At 40.8% G+C, this 25,606-nt stretch overlaps 1 protein-coding gene across 3 annotated transcripts in view; it reads right to left on the minus strand.

Moving 5' to 3' along the window:
* Positions 1–3,967: 3,967 nt before the first annotated feature.
* Positions 3,968–25,606, minus strand: part of kif20ba (kinesin family member 20Ba) — a 61,339-nt gene continuing 39,700 nt past the window's right edge. For 2 of the 3 annotated variants that reach the window (XM_078272919.1, XM_078272917.1), the window contains 5 exons: positions 19,943–19,984; positions 10,803–10,877; positions 9,524–9,641; positions 7,434–7,588; positions 3,968–5,248 (listed from right to left, as the gene is read on the minus strand). In XM_078272919.1, coding sequence (XP_078129045.1) covers positions 5,168–5,248; positions 7,434–7,588; positions 9,524–9,641; positions 10,803–10,877; positions 19,943–19,984 — 471 coding nt within the window. In that variant the 3' untranslated portion in view covers positions 3,968–5,167. The remainder of the gene's footprint in view (positions 5,249–7,433; positions 7,589–9,523; positions 9,642–10,802; positions 10,878–19,942; positions 19,985–25,606) is intronic. The other variant, XM_078272918.1, reaches the window with a different exon arrangement.

The following is a 25,606-nucleotide window of genomic DNA, read 5'->3' on the forward strand; positions in this document are numbered from 1 at the left end:
CTGGAACAAACTGAAGGCTTAATTCTTGGATATTTAGTTTTAGTTTTAATCTGTCCTTACATCCATATCCATAGTCAGTGTATTACCTACAGTCATGGATGTATAAAAAAAACAAAAAACTGGATACAGCGTCCGAAGCGGAGCCCCATTCATTCCTATGAGAGCTGCTCAGTGGTGCATGAAGCCAAAAAGGTTCAACATATAAAATTACCTAGATGATCGGCGCTGCTTCCACGCTGCTTCCATGATGCCCATAGAGCAGGCGCACTACAGACTTCCGCCAGCTACTTCCAGTTTAGCACACTCTAGTCTATATCCATGACGTTCCGCTTCCGGGATTGCTCTGGAGCCGCTGGAAATTCCGCCAGATGTCCTTCTTTTCGGCCGGATGTCCGTTTCCTTCCTCTTTCTTTGTGTTGTAATTTTAAACTCTGGTGGATTTGTGAGGACTACGGTTAACTGCTCCTCAGATCTCTGCAGGGTAAATCCAGACAGCTAGCTAGACTATCTGTCCAATCTGAGTTTTCTGTTGCACGACTAAAACTACTTTTGAACGTACACGTTTCACCAAAACAAGTTCCTTCCCGACGCTATTATGCAGCGGCACCGTGCCTCCGTCCGGCGCCGCCCATGACGATTGTGATTGGTTTAAAGAAATGCTAATAAACCAGAGCACGTTTTTCTCCCATCCCAAAGTGCTGTGTGCACTGGCCAGACCCTCCTCCGCAGCGCTGTGGAGGAAGGTCTGGCTATGTGAGACTAGGACTCCGCTAACTTGAATAGAAATTAAATGTAATCGTGCAGCTCTTCTGGACTTCCCAAATGTTATCGGGCCAAATGGATCAAATTCTGATAGTGAAATGAGTCATTTTGCGGAGGGTGTGATGCTCAAAAAAATGTATCTGCTGATTTACAGAAGTCTCTTTCCCCATGTAAGTCTATGCGGGAAAAGTCTTTTTGGGCCAGAGGGCATCACGCAACAGACACAAAAGTTGTAATTCCACTGTTTAGCCGCTATGTCAAATGGGCTTCAAAGCCCAGCGCCCTTCCAGGGTCCCTGACTACAGTAGATGGCGGTCGGCACGCCCCCAGTTTGGAGAAGCAGGCAGACGTCCTAACACGGAGGCTAAGCAATGTACCGCTGTGGACGGAGGCAGCAGCTAAACGTATATTGTTGAAGTTATAGCTAGCCTGGATGCCAGCCGACCTTAGCCCCGCCCACAACATTTGAGGTCGGGAAGTTCGGTCTGGACTTGATCCGTTGAGGAGTAACTATGCTCGAACCAGAGCTGTTCAGACCAATCAAATTGTCAGGGTGGGATTTATACGATGATGGACAGACGACCAACAGTAACGTAATCAACCACGTCACCAAAGAGCGCTTGGGTTGAATTCGTTTACACAAAGATGGCTGCCGCTGGAGAATTGAGATGTGTCGATTCCGCCATCGCGTCCGTTATAGAAGATATCGACAGCGCCAGTGCTTAATTTGTAAAGTGGGAGGTCCCGAGAGCAGAGGAGGGGTGGATCTGGCGACTCAGGTAACGGAACAAAAAAAGTGGAAATTACACTGCCTACGTAGCTTCTCTGACTACAAAAACCTAAACAATGCTGTGTGTACATCAGGGCAATGTCTATTTTTATTTCAGAACATGCACTGCATGGGTACGAAATGTAAAAAGCAATTATCCATTATTAAATTAACCAAAAAACCCAGCGTGGTCTCCACATTCTTGATCGGCAGAAACGGTTTCTGCTTGTTTGGGATCCGACTGGTCAGCTTTTTTGTTAGTTAATTTAAGCAGTTTGGCTCCCTTTAATTTAAGCTCCCTCCGTCCCTCTCCCCCCTCCGTCTTACCCTGAAAATTCACCTCAAAACGCATCGAAAATGCAAACGCAAGATTTTTCTGGAACTTCAATGGGGAATAAAGACTAACAAGACAGATAACAACATTGAACACTACACAAACAGTAATTTGTTTTTTTCACGTGATTCTTTTTTCACAGTGACGCAGGAGGTGCCGGATCCAATAAAAAAGGTTCCGGATCCAACATCGGAGGTGCCGGAACATGTTCTGGCGTGTTCCAGCTCAAATTAAGCCCTGGACAGCGCATTCATTTTAAAAGAGGACCAGAGAACCGCGATCAAGGCATTTGTCGATCGGAAAGATGTTTTTGCCGTCCTTCCTACGGGATTGGGCAAAAGTTTATTTTATCACCTGGCCCCGATGGTCGCTAAGAAGCTGGAGCGTCACATCCTCCGTTGCTCTGATTGGTTGGAGGTCTATCCAATCGAGTGCAGAGGCATTTTCTTTCCTGGTTGGGTTGAAACACGCCCCATAATCACAACCCAATGGAGCAGAATCAGACTCATATTCTGACTAGAATCTGAGTATGACCACGTCAGGTTATAGTTATAGCACCAAAACGTTGCAAATAAATATTTTTTTGCAAGATAGTTTGTGGGAATTTGTCGGCAACGTACGACCTACTCGTCCCTCTCCAACGCGACTGTATTCTACAGCTATATTTCTATAAATCACTAGTTATGGTTTAGTGGCTTTCCCTGAACAATTGTCAATGCAAATGTCTTTATTTTTGCCCATACACACCAAATCAACTCAGAAACAGACACAAGCCCCCTGGGGCACTCGCCGTCAGCAACAAGCGACACAGTCTTTAATTGCAAACATCAAGGTGCAGAAAGCAAAGTGTTGTGCAGGTGATTAATATATTGCATAATTTTAGTACGCTACATGAGTGATTAGTGTTGACAGGCTTTCAGAGTGACGGCGTCCCACTGAGGCTGGCCTACTTTAGAGTAGCGACATATTTTCAACAGACGATCGCAGGTCTTGAACCAGTTTATCAACCAAAGACAAATGTGTGTGTATGAATGCATATACAGGACACTGCTACTACTCATTTTCATCAATACTAATATTTAGGGTATAAAAGGTCATAAGAGTAATACATTACAACATTGACAAAGCCCAGAGTAGGGCTGTGCCCTCTTTTAGTTTTTAGATTAGTTGACTAATCTGTCATTTTGGTCTCAGTCTACCAAGATTTCTTTAGCCGATTAATCATTTTTCATGCTGAATGACTTATTTCTCAAACACTTCTATGCACATCTCTGCTAAACACAATATGTAAAGTAGTGCTTTGCATGATTCATTGTTGAGAAACTCAGTTTTTACAGATCTGTCGATTAAATCAACTATAATTTCTAAAATAATTTCCCTGAGGGGAACAAAAAGTATTCTGAACTAATCAATTAGTCGACAAAATGGTGTTAAATCGACTAAGAATTTCTTCAGGATTTCTACAGGTTTCACCAGGTCAAATTTGAGACTTTAAGACCTTTTTAAGACCTCAATGAATGACATTTAAGACATATAGCAAGACATCAAAATCAAAGTCAGATTTCAGAGTCCAGAAACATTGTCTGAATTCATGACAGGACTGGTGTCTAGATTGGCTGCAATATAAGCTGCATGTTGGTCTCATTTGTAGTCGTAATACAGCTAAATATATTTTGGCTAGCGACAGAATAAAAAAAAAAAACACATTCTAAAGCGCTGCAGAAACATTTCAAGTTATTAGAGGTAGCGATATATTGATGTAGGAACATTAAAACCTGTTTAAAATTATTCAAGACCTAGAACACAAGACTTTTTAAGACCTAAAAGTTTGAGAGCCCCAAAGGGACGGCTTTAAAATCAAACTTTTCTTTGGCCAGTGATAAATAAAAAAAAAATGAATCAAAGACAAACAGCAGATCTCCACATTTGAGAAGCAGTTTTATATTTTTAATTGGTAAATAAGACCAAGGCTACGGAATGAAAGTAGAGAAAATACATGATGGTTTGACAGAAAAGTATGCAATAGGTTTTTCAAAAATGAGTGAAAATACAGAAAAGTGCACAATTTCAGGAATGAAATTAAGTTTTTTTTTCCTTTCTAAACTCAGGCAGCTTTCAAAAAAAAAGTCCTGAACAAAAGAAAGAACAGTCAGCAGTCCTTCATCTTGAACAGAATATAATGATGTACAGAGATCAACATCCAGCGGTCCTACAGTCATCGCTTTTAGCATTCAGAGCACGAACCCTGGACTAGTACAAGTCTGCGTGGAGGCGTTTCAGTAACAAGTAGACAGTAGAACCATTGATACTTTTATACTGCATTATCTACCTTTAGTGTACTATCACAGGTTTGTTCCGAGGGAAGAGATAAAGTGCGGTAGAGAGTGAGAAGTGAATACTACAACGTGAACGACAGAGGCATTTAAATACCTGACTTCCCATCTAAACAGTTATGAAAATGAAATGAATAGTTGCTTAGAAACAACGCGAGACATTTCCAAAACGCTCTAATAGCAGCCTTCTTGACATCACTTTCAGAAAATAAAACCAGTGAGCTGGTGCTGCACCGCCTTTCACAAACAGGACAACATTGAGACGTCTGAAAAACTGACACCACGCTACAACTGTGGTAGCTTCCTCACATTAAGTAAAACATAAAATAACCATTCTCCAGCACAGCCCAAACATGCCGAGAGAAAATTGCACTTTAAAGTAAAGAGAAAAAAAAGAAAAAAAAAGGAGCATCTTTTGTCTATGAGGTGTAAAAGATGTACAAATTCAGAGTGCTTACTATTTAATACGAGTATCTGCAGAGACAGGAGTCATTTGATGATAAATGTGGACGAAATAGCAACAGCAGGTACTCTCTAGCAGCCAAACGTTGATTAGTATTGTGAAGGAATAGTTCAACATTTTGGGAAACATGTTCCGAGATTTAGAGGACAACATCAACCGACAAAAAACTACACTAAAACTCCGCACTAAACACAGAGATGGAAGTGGTATCGATCACGCACCAACTGTCAGCAGAATGGCAAATTATTAAATTACTTATCCAAAATGTTGAACCATTTCTTTAACTGCCACTATGCCACCTAGTCAGCTGTACATTAGTGACTTTGCTCTATTGTGAAAACAGTATTAAACTATAGATTTTTAGATTAAATAAGATAACTTAGAAGGCATGTTTTAAGACTTTCCAGCCCCCGTGAAATGGAAAAAAAGGTGTTGGGCAGCTAAATGCGCCCTTCATTTTGTGAAGCTAGTGTTGAGATGATGTAGAGTTGATGTAAGTAGGTTCATTATTTAGCCATCCTGGAGCGTAGGCGCCTCTTAATGATCGAATGGTCACTCTCTCTCTCCTCTGGCTCTCTGCTGATTATCTACAACAAGAGAAGAACAAATTGTTAAAGATGTGGGTTTTTGTGTATGACGGTAGGGGCTTGTGATTAGAGAGGCACAGAACCGTCTTTTAACAACCAATCAGAAGATCGACAACTGAGTTCAGTGGCTCGGCCAGCGCCATAAACTGATCCGAGTGCTTATCGAGTCATAGCGCGTTCCATTTACCTCGGAACTCGGAGCTGGGAATGACGTCACAACCGAGTCGAATGCAAATGTCTTCATTTGTGCCCACACACGCCAAAGCAACTCTGAAACAGTTCATCTCCGACTCAAGCCCCCTGGGGCACTCGCCGCCAGCAACAAGCTTTCCCACCTCGACACAGTCTTTAATTGCAAACATCAAGGCCCAGAAAGCAAAGTTATATTTGTCTGGTTGTGCAGGTGATTGATATATTGCCTAATTTTAGTACGCAACGTGAGTGATTAGTGGTGACGGCGTCCCACTGAGGCTGGCCTTCTTTAGAGTAGCGACATATTTTCAACAGACGATCGCAGGTCTTGAACCAGTTTATCAACCAAAGACAAATGTGTGTGTATGAATGCATATACATGACACGCGGAACTGCTACTACTCATTTTCATCATCAATACTAAAATTTAGGGTATAAAAGGTCATAATAGTAGTCAAATTACTGAATGACGTCCCAACTGAGTTGAATGCGTTCCATTTACAAGTCGGATGTTCGTTGTTTTCATTAGCTCTAGCCCGGTTAGCCATTGTTAGCAATATACCAGTTGATAACATATTTTTTGTGTGCATTCAAACAGCGTAACATGCCTTGAGATATAGAATATGGACAGCGCTGCATGTACGAGTGACACAAATAAGACAGAAGTGCTTATAACTGTATGGTACTACAGCTTTCACTGCTGTTGGATTTTTTAGCTCGGGGTACTCGGTGGTTGTCCGAGTTCTGAGCTCGGAAATCTCAGGTCAGGGGGCGTGTTTTGGACTTTGACCTCGGAAAATCCAAGTTCCGAGTACAAATGGAACCCATTATCACTCATTCATGCTATTAAAATGAAATAATTACGTATAAGTAATAAGTGCATTATTCTCACACTTAAGTGACACCTGTTGGGAGTTGGTCCTCACAGATCCAATGTTATCTACACAAACAATGCTGAGAGCAACTTGCTTTTGCCAAAGTTTTAGAGATATCCATAGGGGGGGTACGGTTCACAAAATCCACGGTTGGGTTCGTATCACGGTTTTAGGGTCACGGTTTTTGGTTCTGTACGGTTCTTGTTATTTTTTCTTTTAACCTTTAACACTCCAGAAATATACTTCAGTATATGATATATAGCTAATATTAGCATATTGAATGCATCTGCACAGTACATACATGCATACAGTGGCAGTTCTATCTATTGTTTTATTTCTGCTGTCATCATAGGTAACATGAAATCCAAAATGTTCCCTCACACCAGACTATATACGACCCTGGAGCATCCTCCAGCTCTGGGCAGCCTTCCTCATCTCTCCCACTTGACATTTCTGCATGTGACGTGACCTGCAGCACTCCACACTCCACCCGAGGAGCGGTCGGCTCGGCGCCTCTCAAAATCTGACGAAAACCTTTTAAACTGACCTTTGTCGATCAAAAAAACAGACAGATTCAGCAGCTCGCTTAAAATGTTTCGGTGAACTATTGTCGTAAAATACGAGATCGTATTCAGAACCATTAGAGTCCGTTTTGAAATTCGGGAGCAGCAAGAACCACGTGACGCGTTCGTCCAATCAGCTGCCATGTGTTGCCTTCGTCACGCTCATCCCCTTCGTCGTTTCCGTTAAGTGTTTTAACATAGGTGTGTAAAGTGGGCACTACGGCAGTAAGAGGTTAGTGCACGTTAACAGTGGACTGACGGACCGTGAGACGCACACACGCTCCGAACTGAGACAAGCGAACCGAGCGGTTCCATCCATTTTCTATGGGACGTCGGTGTGTGTGTATGTGTGAAGTGCGATCACAGAAGGCTTGTATCATGTGGACGTGACGAGTTTTGCTGTCATTACTTAGAATTCCTCAAGGGGGCGACAAAAACTACGCACTATAGCTTCACATACGGATTTAACATTGTTATTTTTAAATCTTAGACTTTTTTTTAGACCCTGAAACCTTGGTGTACTATGGCGACGGTGGGCTGTATAATGACACTTACTGGGTGTGAGGGCATGTCCATGGGGGAGGAGATCTCAGGCCGGTAGAGTTTCTTTTTGTTCTTCTTGGCTCTCAGACTGAGGGAGGAAGAGGAGGAAGAGGAGGCTGGTGAGTCTGCATCGCCCCGGCCACTCACCAGACTCATCATCTTCTTGGCTGCAGAGACGGAGGCATTTTTCATTCAGAACATGCTGAATTAGACACTTTAGAGAGATTATTTTAAGTGATTACTTAAATTTATGTTGGTGAACCATTTGATCGTATTAAATGTGCTCTGCAATGTCACTCTGATTCACAGGCAAAAACTTGTTGGCAGGATGCAGTCAGTCATTTTTTTGTCTTGTCAGGGAAATCGTCAGTTTTATCCTTTTATACAATGACATACTCATCCAGCATCTGGAAAGCCAACACTGGCATGGCTGTTATTTATTGTTCAGATAAAAAAAAAAGAAAAAAAAAAATGAACAGAAAACAATCAGTGGAAGAGACCGCAGGGTATACAGTGGGAAAGAAAGGATGGGAGGAAGAGAAAGAGATGGGACAGGGAGGTGGGGAAGATCAGCGATGAAAGGAATGGAGAAGGGAAAGGACGGAAAAAGAACAGTGGAGGGAGAGAAGGAATGAGCGATGGATAGAAAGGGAGAACGAATGAGAAAGAAAAGAGTGAGGTGTTGGAGGAAATTAAATAACAACAAAAGATGATGGAGCAGCAAGCAGAGAGAGAGAGAGAGAGAGAGAGAGAGCTATGGAGTGAGGATCAGATGGCGGCAGACGATTGCACCCATGTGTCGGAACACCGGGGCGATAATAAATTGACCGAGTAAAACTGCCGGTCCCCGGGGATAAAAACTTGCAGATGACTCTGGTTGATTCCAATATGTTCCCTGTCTTCACTTCCTCCTCTAAGCCATCATTAGTGTCTCCAACTCGGCCGCCCTTGCCCGGCTACTGTGTCAAACCTGCGTTATCCTTCCAAATGACTCCGGCAGGACCTCGGAGGTTTGTCATTGTGTGTCCTACGTTGTGTTGCTGCATGCAAGTTTTCATCTGTGAAATTCAAAGATTCTAAAAACCCACTTGGGCCGGGTGATTGTCTTCTATCGGTAAGTGACTGAAGGTGAATGAATAGAATGCATCACAATGCACTGGGGAGGATATATATATATATATATATGTATAAGGGCTGTCAATCGATTAAAAAATGTAATCTAATTAATTACATACTCTGTGATTAATTAATCGCATACATAATTAACGGTGCTTGAACCGATACTTTTTAAGAAAGTAAAAAAAGAAAAGGAAAAAAAATGGTACTAAACAACAGTTGGTGACATTAAAGAACGGCTTGTTTATTGCTAAGGCCATATGGTCAAAATTAAATGATTTAATAATAATGTATAACAATAACTTATTTCACTAGTAAATTGCTGAACGACAAAAACAACCACCAAATGGGAAAAGGACATTTACAATAACTTCAAATGCACCACGAGGCTGTAGTTTACCAGTTTCATTGAACGCACCGTCTGTGTTGTTTCTCCGACGGCAGCTGCAGATTGTTACATCCCGGTGTTGAATCCTCTACAGTAAAACACAGTCACGCTTTACACCGTTTAGCGTTAGCTGTCAGCATTTTAACCGTGTTTAATCCAGCTACTAGCTAGCGGTAGGCTAACGTTAGCTGCTGTCGAGTATAGTGTTAACTAGCTAGCGGTAGGCTAACGTTAGCTGCTGTCGAGTCTAGCGTTAACTAGCGTCATGTGCAGCGGTGTTTGTGTTTCAGAGCATCAGAGAGAAGAGCAGACATATCAGTGGCACCAGATTTCGGTAGCCAGGGTTGGCAGGAAGAAGATTTTTACAAGTAAATGTTCCAATTAATGATCCAGGCAGAACATTCTCGTCTCCCTCCTTCATTTTACAGTCCAATGGGGCTAGAACGGCTCCGGGTCAAACCTCAATATGGAATGGATTAATCTGCGTTATTTTTTCTCAGATGAATTAATCGAAATTAACGCGTTATTTTGACAGCCCTTATATATATATATATATATATATATGCAAGCTTGGAGAGCCACACATTGACACACTTACCTTTACTGCCGAACAGCGTGGGGGAACTCTGCAGGAAGTCTCCGATCTTCTGCAGAGTTCCTTCCTTTCTGCTGCGGATGCTGCTCTGGGAGTCACTGCGGCTCGATGGAGAAGAGACCTGATTACAGATGACAGCGAACTGTGGTTAGTCTGTCAGCGTGTACAGTGTGGAAAGCTCCATGTAGCTTACAGTACAAGCATACGGAAAACACAACTGTTGAGGCAGTCCAGTACAACCAAATGAGCTAAACCACAGATCACAAAATCACAAAATGTCCCTTGTAAACATCCATTAGTTTTTGGCAAACTACCTCATGGTTCACCTTTGAACTACTGCACTGAGTAGAGTTATGCATGCATGCATTCTAACAAAGCAGTAGGGTTGGGTATCATTTTTTTCCGATACCGGTGCTAAAACGATACTTCAGAAGAAAAAAAAGAAGAGCACAAAATGACAGTCGGCGACATTAAAGAACAGCTTGTTTAATGCTAAGGACATATGGTCCAATTTAAATAATTTATTTAAAATGTAATAACAACAACTTGTTTCACCATTAAATTAATGTTAAACAACAAAAAGAAAAACCACTAAATGACAGAAGGGTACAACAGCAGCTTGAGATTCTTGAGAGTGACAACTCTGGCAGTGGCCATGGTGACTCTTTAGCTGCAGACTGTTGTACGTCCCGGTGTTGGAATCCTTGGAATCCCCAGTTACAGCCACACGTTGGACCGTTTAGCTTTTAACATGATAACCGCGTTTAAGCCAGCTGCTAGCTAACGGTAGGCTCAACTTACTTGCTGCCAAGTGCAACCTTAGCAAGCGTTGCGTGCAGTGATGTTCTGTTGCCTGTATTGTCCGTTTTGGAGCAACGGAGAGTAGCGCAGGCATTTAAGTGGCACCGAAATCTGCACTGTCATCCGGTAGTCGTTTAGGAACAGATGCCATATTGGCACCAGGTTTTGGTACCCAACCCTACAAAGCAGAGGCCATTTGTTTTTTGTTTACCATAACTTTGACCTTAGCAACTTTTAATTATCCTAAAAGTAATTAGGGTAGAAAATTAAATATTAACATATGAATCACAATGACAGCCAGCCTATGAAAACAGAAGACCTCATGCAAAACAAATGACCTGCTGTATGATGAATTAGTATTCTACCAAAGTAGGTTTTCTACATTGAGGCGTCAACTGTATTATTTGTTAATACATTCATACAAACACACTGTCATGGTTATGCATGGGTCTGCACGCGTTTGTTTCTGTCTGGTTGTCACCTCCTCTTTGTGTGGGGTCAGTTTTGGCATCACTTTGGTCCGCGTGTTCCTTCGGTTCTCAGCCTCCAACTCCTCCTATCAACACACAATGCAATATAAAATGAAGACACACAAACAAACAAGCGTGCGTACTGAGTCATCTCTACCAAGAGAATAGTAAGAGGCTGACGAGCAGAGAGGTTTATAAAAATAACAACCACAAAATGTTTCATAATGACATGACTGTTTGGTTGAGATGGGGCCCGACAGTAATACGAGGTAGACGTCAGTGGAAAAACATTCAGACACTTTGTGCACGGGCCTCAGAGGTCGTCAAAGTTCAAATGCACTTATAACATTTTACCGGCCGGCATCATTTTCAAGGAGAGAAAACAAGCTCCAATTTAGTTTCATTCATCTGCCACAGGGGCTCGAAGAGTCTCCGAAACACCCAATTGATCTTCAGTTTTAACTTACAAACAAGATTTTGATGTGAGTGACAGGCACTATTGTCCACCTTATGTAGACAACCTTTCATTAAGACTAGAAGAAAAAAAACACGTGGGTCTATGATGTATTCTGCAGTTGAATACAATTTCGGAGGGAAGACTTCGGCTTTCAGGAAGAAAGTAAAGGACATTCTTTAACATGTTCTTCTTTCTTTTCATATCCCAGGTATTGACTTTTTCATCAAGTGAAGCGTGTGACATTTTTCTCCCTGGTCTGCTGTCTGAGAGGTGATGAGTTGAATGATGGCGTATGAGTTCATGGAGAATGATTGCATAAAAGTCTAAAATTGACCTTCACAGATTGTGTCTGATGTGTCAGTTTGAAGTTAGTGCTCTGCTGAAGCTTAAAGTGCCCATATTTTGCTCATTTTCGGGTTCATAATTGTATTTTGAGGTTAACATGGTTTAATTTTCAAAAAACACCATATTTTTGTCATACTGCACATTGCTGCAGCTCCTCTTTTCACCCTGTGTTCAGGTCTCGGTTTTAGCTACACAGTGAGACATCACACTTCTATCCCATCTTTGTTGGGAGTCGCACATGCTCAGTAGCTAGGTAAGGATCACATCAGCTAGCTGTTTCTCTAACTTCAGTAGTACAAGGCAGGATTAGCCGGGAGACTTCTTCTAAACAAGGGCGCACTTCCAACTTTGCGTGGAATACCTGCAGAACAGGGACATGGAAGTAGTTCTTTTGTAGATTATGGTGAACTCGTGTGTGTTGTAGCAGTGTTTTGCCATTCAGACCTTGCAAACCCTGCAGATTTTGACCAGCTCACCCGGAGACTGAAGACAGGACACATTCAGAAACCGTATCTCACTCAAAACAGCATGGATGGTTTTTTCCAAGTTTGTATGCGTGTGGAAGCACCAGAGACACAAAATAACACCCCAAATCCCAGAAAAAGTGATTTTTTTTTCATAATATGGGCACTTTAAATGTTATTCCATCAATAAAATGGGACTATTACACAACTGCAGCCTTTATTTTGTTTCCAGCCATTGTTAAGTACAAAGAATAATTTGCCCAGAAACACTAAAAATGATTTAACCTTCACATTTGCTGGATAACGGTGTGATAAGGTTGAAGCCTCAAATTAAACTGGATAAATGTAGTTAAGTTACATAAAACAGCCCTAACTGACCGTGTAAAAATGTACCAGGAAACTTTTGAAAAAAAAAAAAAAACCTTTACACTCCTACTTATTTTGCTACTATTTTCTTGACTATCTTAGGTTTCCAGTTAGTTTGTCTGATCGCTTTGCCAAAATTCAGAATCAAGAAATATTAATTTTTGTGGTACATCGACGATTTGACCAAGTCTTATTCATCCCTAGCGGTACCCAGTGGTGCAGGGGTAAAACGGCCTCCCACCAACTGAGGGTCCTGGGTTCATTTTTCTGACGCAATGCTCCCATCTTTCTGTTCTACACAGGCTAGTCTCGCATCGTTTATCGATTCTGGGATGGGGGGTAAAAAAACTTTCTGGCTGGTTTCCTTTATCCCATCAATGTTCGTTGAGCCAGAATATATGCAGGCTTACAGTGGGAGTCAGCAGTGGCTAAGACCACAGGGGGACCTGGCCACCCCAAATTAGGTGTCAAAAATATATATAAATGAATAAAAAAAATATATACAACCTTAATAAACCAACAGACTTCAAGATGTCATCTGTCTGTATATTCCTGCATCAGTACAACAAATCCCTGGATATATTTTGGTACTCTAGGAAATGATAAAGACTCTGACTCACAACTAGCTGACCTGAGAGGGTGGCTCACCGACCGCGCAATGGGAAAGTGGGCGTGGTGGACGCCGTAAACATGCTCCACTTTGAAAAGCAAAAAAAAAAAAAAGGGTCGAAACACGTGAAGTCATCAGTGATTCAGAGTACGTTTTTAAAAATAATCTGAGGAAGGAAGGAAGAACGGAAGGGAGGGGGAAAGAGTGGGGGAGGAGAGAGAGAGAGAAGTATGAAAGTAGAGACAAAAAAAGAATGTACATAATGGAGCTGGAGAGAGAGTGTGTGCACATGTGAGAGTGTGCACAAGTGGAAAGATACAGATGAGTAGTGCAGTGATAAGTGACAGCGATAAGGTAGGGGAGAAAGTAAACAAGATGAAGCATGTGTGAGAGAGATGAGATGATAGAGGGAGCGTGTGAAGTAAGTAAATGAGATGGGAGATCATGTGAATCAAGAGTGGGGACAAAGAAAGATGCAGAGAAGATAGTGGGAGGCAGAGATGTGCTGCAAGTAGATTGGTTTCTTGCCAGATTTGGACGAGCAGATTCTATAGTTATTCCCCAGTGTTTCACAAAAATTAGAAAAGGGGTGTTTGTGTAATATATAAAGGAAATACATGTCTATATTATTGTGTAGTCATTCAATTTAAATACACATACATGTACTTCCCCTCCTCAAATCTTATCAATTGCAAACAGTAGTGTAAGGTGAAACGTGTCTGTATTTAACCCTTGTGTTGTCTTCCTGTTGACCATGAACTTGTTGTCCTTCCCGGTCAAAATTGACTTTTTATCGCTTTGACACGTTGAAAAACGTTTTTCTCATTTATTTTAACGCTTATTTATGTCAAAGTTTTGTCAGGACATTGTTTTGATACCATTTAAAAAATTTTCAATTGCTATAAAATTGAATAAAACACCCAAAACGCAATGAAAGTAATCATTCATTTTACCTGCGAAGAATGTTGAATGGCTTTCCATACAACGTACACCCATGCATCCATGTTACTTTTGGGCAATTTTGTTGAAATGACCTATATTTTTGATATAAATTTTTTTTGAAAACAGGTCAAATTTGACCCGAGGACAACAAAAGGGTTAACATTTGAGAACTTTGGATTTTATGTTATGTTAAGCTATAGTGTATAGTTTCTGTCGCCCCCATGAGGAATTCTAAGTAATGACAACAAAACTGTTGCCGCGTCCACATGATAAAAGCCTTCCGTGATCACGCACACGCCCCCACTCCTCCTCCTCCTCCACGCAGTTGCTAGCAGCCAAAGACGACAGATTAAAAAAAACATGGACTCTTCAGAAGAGGTCATTATCGTCACTCGAGTTTCTGAGCGGGAAAGTCACCGGACGACACAATCTTGTGAACATAGTCATACTGAGAGATACAGAGAGAGTTGTGTGGAGCCGATAGTCTTAATCAGCTTTGTAGCAACTCATGTGGCAATGGCTTGAATATAACGGACGTTCATTAATATCAAAAAGTTACGCACTAAATCTTTAAATTAAAACATGTTTATTTTTATTCTTAATTTTTATATTTTTTATCTGGGCATATTTTAATGATCATGTCAACTAAAATAAAGGTGATCAAAATCTACTGTTCAGACCACCTCAGCCTGCTAGTGTTGCACCGTGGCTCCCCTTTACCACAGTGTTGGTTGCTTGCAACTAGCTAATTATCATTAGTTAATTAATTATCAAAAATATGTTTGGTAGCAGCGCTAACCAGTTAAAATGACAATCGTTGCCAGCAGCAGATCATATAAGCCGTCGCTATTTAATGTTAATTCCTTGATCGACTTGATAACAGGCCAAATAAAACGTGTGTTGTGTTGGTTAAAGTGGTATCAGCAAGCTTGTGCCTGCGCTCCGCCAAAGATTGTTTGTGAGGTAAGAAACTCCACTGGGTAACACTACAGTAGAATCACGAGTGGACTGTCTCTGTAGATCCAACAAATCCAATAGCATGAGACAGTCTCTTTAGCAGAGATTTAGGACTGACATTCTGATGTTAATCTTTCATTCCTATCATATCAATAATTTAAGCCTATAAATCCACCATTTATTAACCAGGACATCCAGTTTTTGAATCAGGTAGCTTGTCTAAGATAAGGTGTGTCAGATCGAGTAGTCTACAACTGTTATTTCATTGTTTCAGATACTTATTTAATGATCACTTAAGTACAAATAAGTATCGGATCAGACTCAGCATCAGCAGATATATTAAAGGATCTGGATCAGGCAAAACAAAAAAAAAACTGGTCAGGACAAACTTTATATCTTTGAGATGTCTGTACTGCAATTCTTTTGTTACTTATTTGCCGACATACACACGATCTGCAATGAGTTGATATATTTGGCGAGAATGTCAAACAAAACCCAGCCCAAACATGAGCTGTTGCATTCATGCAGAGACAGCGGAAAAGAGAACCCTCCATATATACAGGCATCTTTAAGAATACATTGAAATGACTAGGAGCAGACTTTGATGACTGAGTCATCTAAACACTGATTTAGAGGACTAGAATACAGGCAGTGAGAACAGAAGAGAAAGGGGGAAAAAAGCTGTACTCTAAGAAACAGTTATATAGTAAACAGTATATCAGTGTGTATTACTGATCGACTCCACGGTGCCCCTCTGTTGACAGGGCCACACTAACACCAATATCATAAAATCTAAAGAAAGATTTTCTGGGACAGCGGCGATGTCTCCTCTAAAGAAGAGGCATACAATCGTCAATAAATCATTAAGAACTCATCTTCTGAACAGACAGATGTGGCTTGCTGGGAGAGATGAGGCATCATGAGATACCGAGAGAGGAGGAATGACTGAAAGAGGGTCAAAGACAGAAAGACAAGAAGTGCGAGAGAGAGAGAGAAAAATGGTCAGGACTGACGAGAAAATGATTGTGTGCAAAGAGTAAAATCTGAAGCCGTTTATTTGCTTGTGTGTGTTCACATTGTGCCAATTTACACGTCCCAGCCTGCCGACACTATTATCTCAAAGAAAAATTGAATGGTGCAGGAGTGTGGATGATGGATAACAGGCCGTATCGCTGCCTACAGATGTCAAACCCATCCGATAAGAATCTACTTTAGCATTCAACTCCCTGCCTGGGTGTCACATGGATGAAGTAAGAGCACTCTATTTAAGAGGGAGCAATTACATTTACATTATTCCACTGATTCTGACAATATAATTACTTCCAAAAACAAGACAAGTGGCAAAAAAAATTGAATGCATCTACTTTGCATTTACTGTAACAATGTTTTAGAAGCAGGAAGCAGAAAGAGGAACACTTCTCATGTGACAAGCATTTGAAAAATAATCCTCATAAATGATGACTAATAATGCATAAGAAAAACACAAGTACAACATGAATCTTGAATTAAGAAAATAACAAATATAGATAAAAATGACGCATATCCATTTGCTAAATGTTGGCACTTACTGTAACACCAACAGTGGCATGGGACACTTGGATAAACTCAATTATGATATCAACAATGTCATAAGGCAGAAGCCGAGAAGGTCCCAGCATTCTCACCGAGAAAGCTACCAGTCTAGCCCCTATTTTCCACGGGGCGCGTCTGCGCTGCGTTCCGGATGCGCCGTGACCCCTGCGAGCAATCACAGCCATTCAAGTCTACGCTTGATAATCCACCAGCCGCACCATGGAAAGTCCCACAAGCGTGCTTGACACAACAGATCATTTTTATAAAGACAACACCAGAAAAGAGAAGACATTGAGTTTAACCGTAGGAGTGCTTGGAGTGGAAGGTAGATACTAGTTTATTAAACATGTGATTGTTCTGTAAAGTACTTGTAGAGACAATAACATCTGCGAGTCAGGCAGCAAGACGCTCCGCTTCTGAGACGCTCCCGTTGTGGTGTGGCGCGAAATAGGAATAGTTCATGTTTTTTATGGTTTAAATTATGTTTAGGTGTTTTGCACAGCACAGTCATCATCCAGAAAGCTGCGGAAATGATCCTGCAGAAGAATTGGAAACTTTAATCGGAGACGACTTAGAACTGAGACGCCTCAACTCAGAGTCATTTCCTGTATCGGTGTCACGTTAATTCCGCCACTTTAGGAGACTAGAGGCAGGTCCTGAGTGTTCCGATTCCAATGGGAGTGGTAATGTGAACACATATTATGACCGATTCTTTTTGCCCCATAGTCACCAAAGTAAATATTGCAATCATTTTTCATGAGCCACATATCTCCAGAACATACAGACACTAAAATGGCATTTTTCAGGCAGACAAATTAGGCGAAACATAACTTAGTCTGAGACCTGTTTCTGTCTCAGCATCAAACTCTCGCGAGATCTGGCAACACAGATTAGCCAACATCAACCAACGTCCTAAAAAGAAACACATTTTTGTAATGCTAAATATGGCTTTTAGCTGTGTAAACATCTAATAAAGAAAATAATAAATTATACAAATAAAACTTGTGTTTTATAAGTGTGTGCCGTTTCATAGCATTGGGGCAGCGTGTAATGCTTTCTTATAATCTTTAGCTATAGAGAATCTTTGCTTCGATACACAGTGCTGTGTTTAGCTTGGACTGTGAAGCCTCAAAATTATTACATTTGATTAAGTTGTAATTGGCAAGGACACTTTCTGTAAATGCAGTAGTTCAGGATGAAATGATTCAAGTAGCGACTCCACACTCAGCTGGGAGCAGTGTGGGCCTGTGGTCAGACAAGCGACCCTGTAATAATAATTTTGAACTTCGCCACTGAGTTATCCGCTCAAGTGTCCTTGAACAAGGAACTGAATCCCACCAATTTCCAGGAGCACAGCCCTGTGGCTCAGCCTCAACTCTGACCTCCATGTAGAAGGGAGGAACAGGCTACAGCTAGATTGTATCCCCCCCCAAAGACATCAAGAGTCTATGGCAACAGAGGCATGCAGACCAAAGCTTCACTTCACCCGCAAAGTACTCTTTAGTCCACTTGGTGAAAATAAAGGAAAAAAAAGCTGTGTACAGAGGAAATCGATGGAAGACTTAAGACAACAACTCTGCTCCCAGTGGCTACATTTTCACATACAACAAAACTGTCAGTTTTTCCACGCATAAATCCTCAGAGACTCACCAACCTGATGTTTTTGTTGAAGAAAAAAAGCTGGCGGTGTCTGAGTTTAAATACCTTGGAATCATTCTAGATTCAAATCTTAGATGTTTCCTTTTCTGACAAAACAATCACGAGACACATAACACAACACAACAAACTCATCTGACATGACAATACAAAGTACAACAGACAGGGGTGGGAGGGGGATGGGGGCGGCAGAACTATAATAGTAAATTCAGTAAATTCCTAACCCTTAAATCTATCGTTTAGAAAGCATGTTATAAAGGTGGCCAGTACCATCAAATCCAACCTGGCTAACTGTAGGCATATAAGACCATATCTAACTATGGAGGCAGCAAGCCTCCTTATGCACGCGATCATCTTGTCCCACATAACATACTGTCTTACAAGCTAATCAAAAGCAAGAATGACAACTCTGAAAACAACTGAGTCTCTTTACAAACATGACAGGCCAACAGCTATTACAATTGCCACATAGTACAAATGAACAATTTATATAATTTTGATCATCCTTTGATGATTTTGCCATCTTTAAGGGGACTGTTGTACAATAAAGACGTAGCCGGTTTGGGCAAACCGTCTTCTCAGTAAAAGCCACCCGTTACCTAGTCTATATCCTTCGCGTTCCACTTCTGGGATTGCTCCGGTGCTGCAGGAAATTCCGCCGGATGCATGTATTTCCCGTTTCCTTCCGCTTTCTTTGTGATGGAATTTTAAATTCGGTGGATTTGTGAGGACTATGGTTAACTGCTCCTCAGATCTCTGCAGGGGAAATCCAGACAGCTAGCTAGACTATCTGTCCAATCGGAGTTTTCTCTCGCATGACTATTTTGCAGTGGCTCTGTGTGGAGTTTAGCACCGCCCATGATGATTGTGATTGGTTTAAAGACATTTCAATAAACCAGAGCACGTTTTCCTCCCATCCCCGAATGCTATGTGGAGTAGCCAGACCCTCCGTCAGCGCGCTTTAGAGGGTCTGGCAAAGCGAGACATAACCTTTAAACATAAAATTTAGAGATGGCTTTAGCAAAAAAACTTGCAATTATGAGTAATCATGCTACATCATCTCTGCTAATTTTGTAGTGTATGCATGTATTTTATTATATTGTGTGTCCTGTGGTAGTGAGGATATTATATAACCTGCCCAGGGACTACAGTTGAAAATAAGCTTATTAGCTAACTCGGGCACATTTCCATTGAGGTGGAAACTGAAATGTTAATAAATGTGCACTGTCCGTGGTGAATAAATTAATGAATAAAATAATGCAGAAGTACAAGCAAGATTACACAGCCACACTGATTTAATGTTACTGCATTAATGAGTAAGATACTCCTAATTTAGTTGCATGACTGAATGCCATTATACCATATAAACCCTTATCAAACTATGAAGCGACTGTTTATGTTTTGCAACCCAGAGCAATCTATAAGCTGAAAAAATGGATACCAAGTTGTGCAACATTCTCTTTAAAAGTGATTTCCCCCCCCCCCATCTTATAGAAAAAAATAAGACTGCAGACCAGCGCTACACTGTACCACAGAAGCATCATGGAAGAGATTTGTTTTTGAGGGCAACATGGCATCATGACTTTGCATAAACATACACGCCACTTTCCTAAAGCCAAATGGCGTGTTAAATAAAGTGACTTATTCCTGATGGGTAAGCCATCCGGTTTAAACTATACTAATGTGGATAATGATGATGAATAATGAGAAATGTTTGGTTGTATGCTTATGAGTATGAAAGGGTGAAAACATGATGCGGTTCTGTAAAAGAAAAATATGTACCTTGTGTGTTGGTCGTCGTTTACTCCTTCTGAAAATGTGAGACTTTAGAAAAGAAAGAACTTGATTAAAAACAAAACTACCTATACATGGTACACATTTTAATTAAATAACTATCTTTTCAGTTAGATTCTGAGTTTGTCGTGACATACTGAGACACTAATGAGATAGAATGAAACAGGGTTTATTTGTTTCATATCATTTCGAAAGAAAGCATTAAAAGTTGATAGAGTTCAGGTCCTGATGGGATTGGATACAAAGTGCCACCGGTGCCGCCACGGTGTACAGCAGAGTCTATTTATCAAGCTGTTAGACCCCAAGAGGCCCACGACTCCCTGCGTCGTTCGTGTTCAATGTTTAAAACTAGGGCTGTCAATCGATTAAAAAATGTAATCTACTTAATTACATACTCTGTGATTAAGTAATCGAAATTAATCGCATACATAACTAACGGTGCATGAACTGATACTTTTTAAGAAAGTAAAAAAAAGAAAAGAAAAAAAAAGGGTACTAAACAGTTTATTGCTAAGGCCATATGGTCAAAATTAAATGATTTAATAATAATTTATAACAATAACTTATTTCACTAGTAAATTGCTGTTGAACGACAAAAACAACCACCAGATGGGAAAAGGACATTTACAATAACTTCAAATGCACCACGAGGCTGTAGTTTACCAGTTTCATTGAACGCACCGTCTGTGTTGTTTCTCCGACGGCAGCTGCAGATTGTTACATCCCGGTGTTGAATCCTCTACAGTAAAACACAGTCACACTTTACACCGTTTAGCGTTAGCTGTCAGCATTGTAACCGTGTTTAATCCAGCTACTAGCTAGCGGTAGGCTAACCTTAGCTGCTGTCGAGTATAGTGTTAACTAGCTAGCGGTAGGCTAACGTTAGCTGCTGTCGAGTATAGTGTTAACTAGCTAGCGGTAGGCTAACGTTAGCTGCTGTTGAGTATAGTGTTAACTAGCTAGCGGTAGGCTAACGTTAGCTGCTGTCGAGTATAGTGTTAACAAGCTAGCGGTAGGCTAACATTAGCTGCTGTCGAGTATAGTGTTAACTAGCTAGCGGTAGGCTAACGTTAGCTGCTGTCGAATATAGTGTTAACTAGCTAGCGGAAGGCTAACATTAGCTGCTGTCGAGTATAGTGTTAACTAGCGTCACGTGCAGCGGTGTTTGTGTTGTCTGTATTGTCTTCAGAGCATCAGAGATAATCCAGGCAGAACATTCTCGTCTCCGTCCTTCATTTTACAGTCCAATGGGGCTAGAACGGCTCCGGGTCAAACCTCAATATGGAATGGATTAATCTGTGTTATTTTTCTTAACGCGTTATTTTTTCTCAGATTAATTAATCGAAATTAACGCGTTATTTTGACAGCCCTATTTAAAACCAATAGGCTGTGTGTGTTTGAAGATCCATATTACTGTATATATTTTGTGTTGTTACAGGCTGAAAAGCTATCAAGAGATTAAAAAGTAAACCTAAAACCATAAATGAATTTGTCCAAACAAACATGTTACCATTTATACCTTATGGAACTCCACTGTTGGATAACCACAAAACCCTACGTTTGCCTACTTTTCCACTGCTCATTCCATCATGCGTTAACTGTACCAGCAACGTCTGGACTCCCTGGAACTGCCCCCTCATAGACATCAACCAATCAGCAGTTGTGATGTAGAACTAATTTTCTGTGTATGCCTACGTGTAGGCCTGCACATACTGTACAGTAACTGTACTGTAACTTGCCAGCAGGTGTAGAAATTTAACCTACTACATGTTTCAGGAAAAAAATGACAATCAGTGTCAGAAACATTTTAGTTTCTTTGCATTCCCAACTTCACTGAAAAGACACTTGTGACCTCAAAACCACGGGATCAATCATCTCTGTCAAATGTTAAACCCGTACTGAGTTAGCGTAACTGGACAGAGCAGAAGGGGCATGTCTGAATCCAGGTACTTCAGTTGAACAATGTTTTAACACCTCCACAGTAACCTGTCTAAAATTGAAGAGACAATATCCTACAAATTTACATTCATATATGAGAATGTCAAGAATAAATTGTTTGAATTTTTACTTTACATATCTCACATGGATTATTTTTCTTTTTTTGATTTCTTCTTAATTGATGTTGTGTGATGACCTGCTGTCTAGAACATATGGTCTCACTATACTCAGATAATCAATCAAGAATCACTGATGCAGCAGCAAACAAAACCAACAATTTCCAGATGTAACTTGCTTAGTCAAAGGTACTGAAGAAAATCTAATTTAGCTCCATAAAACAAGTTTATTTAATGTGATATACTCTCATGACTTTCCCCTTTCTTCCACTTTTGCGTTGATGCATCGCAAGCACAGCCAAAGAGGAACTCACGCACCACAAATACTCGGCTACTTTATCTAATTAATGAAGAGCTAAAGGGCGAAGCTGAGCGAGATGGATGGGTTGTTGTTTTAAGTTGACTGCCATTAAAAAAAAAGAGTCAAATCTGCAAAACTGGCTCAAGGGTTAAGGACTTGTGTTCTGACTCTCACTGGGTTTAAGGACTTCACTGTTTGTCTGTGTGTTCTCTGACTCTCACTCTCTCCTTGACATCTGTGAGGCCCTATTAGGTGTTGCCCCATTAATCAGTGGTGAACCTGCTCTCTGTCTGTGCTCCTGCTGACTCTCGGAAGGATCAAGGATAGGTCAAGATCCTGCTGGCAGACAGATCCACACACAGAGAGAGAGAGAGAGAGAGAGAGTAAAGGATGAGATATTCTGTACCAATCACTTTCAGATGATCTAAAAGGCCCCAATGTCTCTTACCCTAAAGTGGCATTGGCTTTGAATAGCTTATATAATAAACATACTGTACAAATTCTCGTTTTCAAAATAACTAAATAAAAATGTCTTCTTTTTTTTTAAGAGGGGGGGAAATAATTCCTGTGGTTCTTAATCCAAGCCATTTTGGTCGTTTTTTTAAATGGTGGGGGGAAATCCGTATTTTAGTAAACTCAGGATCTTCCAAAAACACAATATTAGTAATGGTATGCAGATTATCTGACATTTGCAAATCCTACAGCTGCCTTAAGCTAGGGGGCAGAAATACAAATGCAGACAACTGGTACACCATCGTCCTATGAAGCTGTATTTGTTAACCTGCTAACAATTGACTATTTACACATCCAGCATAGCAGACATAAAGTCACACTATCATTCATTTGGAATTATGTTTGTGTCCATATGATCAACCTAAGTCTAACATTCACTCTCCTTTTAGCTCTGGTTTGGTCTTCACCAACTCCTGGGAAAAAATATCTGACTATTTAGCTGTTGGATGTTACTCCTTTACCAGTTAATCTCAAACTTTATTTGCCTGCCGTTGAGTTATTCATCAGAGTTCCAGGAGTATGAATAGCCCTCTCACATCACACTGAGTCACTTGATTCTATCCTAATACTAAAAATATCATTTAATGGAGATTTCAAAATGTCATGCATGTTCTTTTCCAAAATATGACAGTTAAATGTTGGCTAAGTAATTTAGTTATAAATCAAAGTCAAGTCATTTAACAGTGAACACTTTATTATTCAACACAAGTTATTTTGGCAAGCTCTCAGGAGGATTCTTATTCCGTCAAAACGCTCCACCATAACTGGTGATGCAAGCCAAATTTCCAAATACAAAACCTCCTTGGGTAGATCTTGAGCCACAAGAATAATTGTTTTTGTCTTGCCTGGCTGTTACAGTATACATTTAGCAGTTATTTCCATTAAGTTATTACTCCAATGAGACTCTGGGACGACGACTGACGCAGTTGGTAGGAGTTGTGTGATGGAACTAGAAAGTTTCTATTACAGGCTGTGTAACTGAAGTGGGAGGGGACAGGGACAGCTAGCTGTGATCAATTACATGCAACTTTATAATGTGTGGTTTTTTTAGTATGCATGCAATTTCACTTTCATCTTCCCTCTCTCTTCTTTCCATCCTCCTCTCCTCTTCACTCTACTGCCGTTTTCCCTCCGCTGTCATCCGCCATAAGTCTTTCCTCCCCAGCTTTGTTTCATTTCACTTTCTTCCTTTCTGTCTGGCATTTCCTCCCCCTCTCCCCCTTAACCAATCTCTCTCAATTTATTCTTTCTGTGCTGCTGCCTCCACATCCCTCAGCACTATTTCCTCAATTTATTTTGGCCCATTCCTCTCTTGGTTGTAAAGCTCACCTTCCCCCTTTGTTTTTTTCTACACCTTATTCTCTCCCCTTTTCTGTTGTTGGGTACCAAACTTCACTTCATCCTCTTTTGTTGGCCTGCTACTGTATGAAGGCCGACAGGCTCATTTAAGTGTCGACACCATGATGACCTTCGACACTTCAATACCCCCCGTGTAATTTTTTTTCATATGTTCAGATGAGAAAGCCTTTCCAAGTGGACACTGGGTCATTGCAGCAGCATGAATGGAGATACTGGTTAGAGAACAAAGTGTACAAAGAGAAAAAGACAGACCATGTCTATGAAGCTGAAATTATTTTTAAAGTGTGCATGAAAACAGACAATGTCTTTATACCCACAGAGAATTTGTCTGGGTCTCCCGTCTTCTCTTCCGAGTCTTTTTATACTGCCTTTATAGAAGAGATGCGTTCTCGTTCATAAATGTTGACTGGAGTGCCCCAGATCCCCAGAATAAAATCTGCGTAGAAGCCCTCCCCATCACAAACACGTACATCTTTTTGTGGGCTTTTTATTGAACAACCCCCCCCCATCCTCCCTCTTGAACCCAAGTCAGTCAGCAGAACCGCAGTCATTAGTGGAATTACTTTGGGGTTTCATCGCAGAGCTTTCCCCCCACTGCTGGTATCAAAAGAGAAAATGTCGTCATATCAGCAGAGTACAAGGAGACTGATTCAAAAGAGCCAAGTTAGATTGGGAAGAGTACTTGTGGCCTAATATGTTCCAGCTAACGAGCTTTCAACGGAGTATGTAGGCACATTGCTAACATGCCTTCACATAGTTCTGACGGTTTTAAAATATTGAGGAGGGAAGATGTAGAGTATCAGGTCGCCTTCTTCTTGTTGCTCTAAGTCTCTTGGGGAGCTGTCGAAATTCTAGAATACATAAAACTACAGCTTTAACCCACTCACAAAATTGTTTTACTTACTGTCATTTTCCAATGATCCAGTAAAAGTGACAGTATTCCTCATTGCATTACAATGTACTTGTTAAGTTCTTATATGTTTTTCATTTATTTTCAGTATCACCTTAAAAGAAAATAAGTATTCTTAAACACGAGAAAAAAGGTAATTAAAACTACACGTGAACATTCGCTCAACTGTAGGTTTGGCGTGCAACTGCATAGTTGCCTCGAAACCGCAAAAGTTTTATTACTCTTAAATAGTGCTGTCGGGCGCCTGGTTAGCACACCTGGTAGAGCAGGCGCCCATGTATAGAGGTTTTCTCCTCGACGCAGCGGCCGCGGGTTCGACTCCGACCTGCGGCCCTTTGCTGCATGTCATTCCCCCTCTCTCTCTCTCTCTCCTTTCATGTCTTCAGCTGTCCTATACAAATAAAGGCCTAAAATGCCCCAAAAAAAATCTTTAAAAAAAAATAGTGCTGTCAAACGATTCAAATATTTAATCGCATTAATGTCATAGTTAACTCACAATTAACCGCACATTTTTA

The sequence above is a fragment of the Sander vitreus genome, chromosome 17 (genome assembly GCF_031162955.1).
Source record: "Sander vitreus isolate 19-12246 chromosome 17, sanVit1, whole genome shotgun sequence".
Classification (NCBI taxonomy): domain Eukaryota; kingdom Metazoa; phylum Chordata; class Actinopteri; order Perciformes; family Percidae; genus Sander; species Sander vitreus.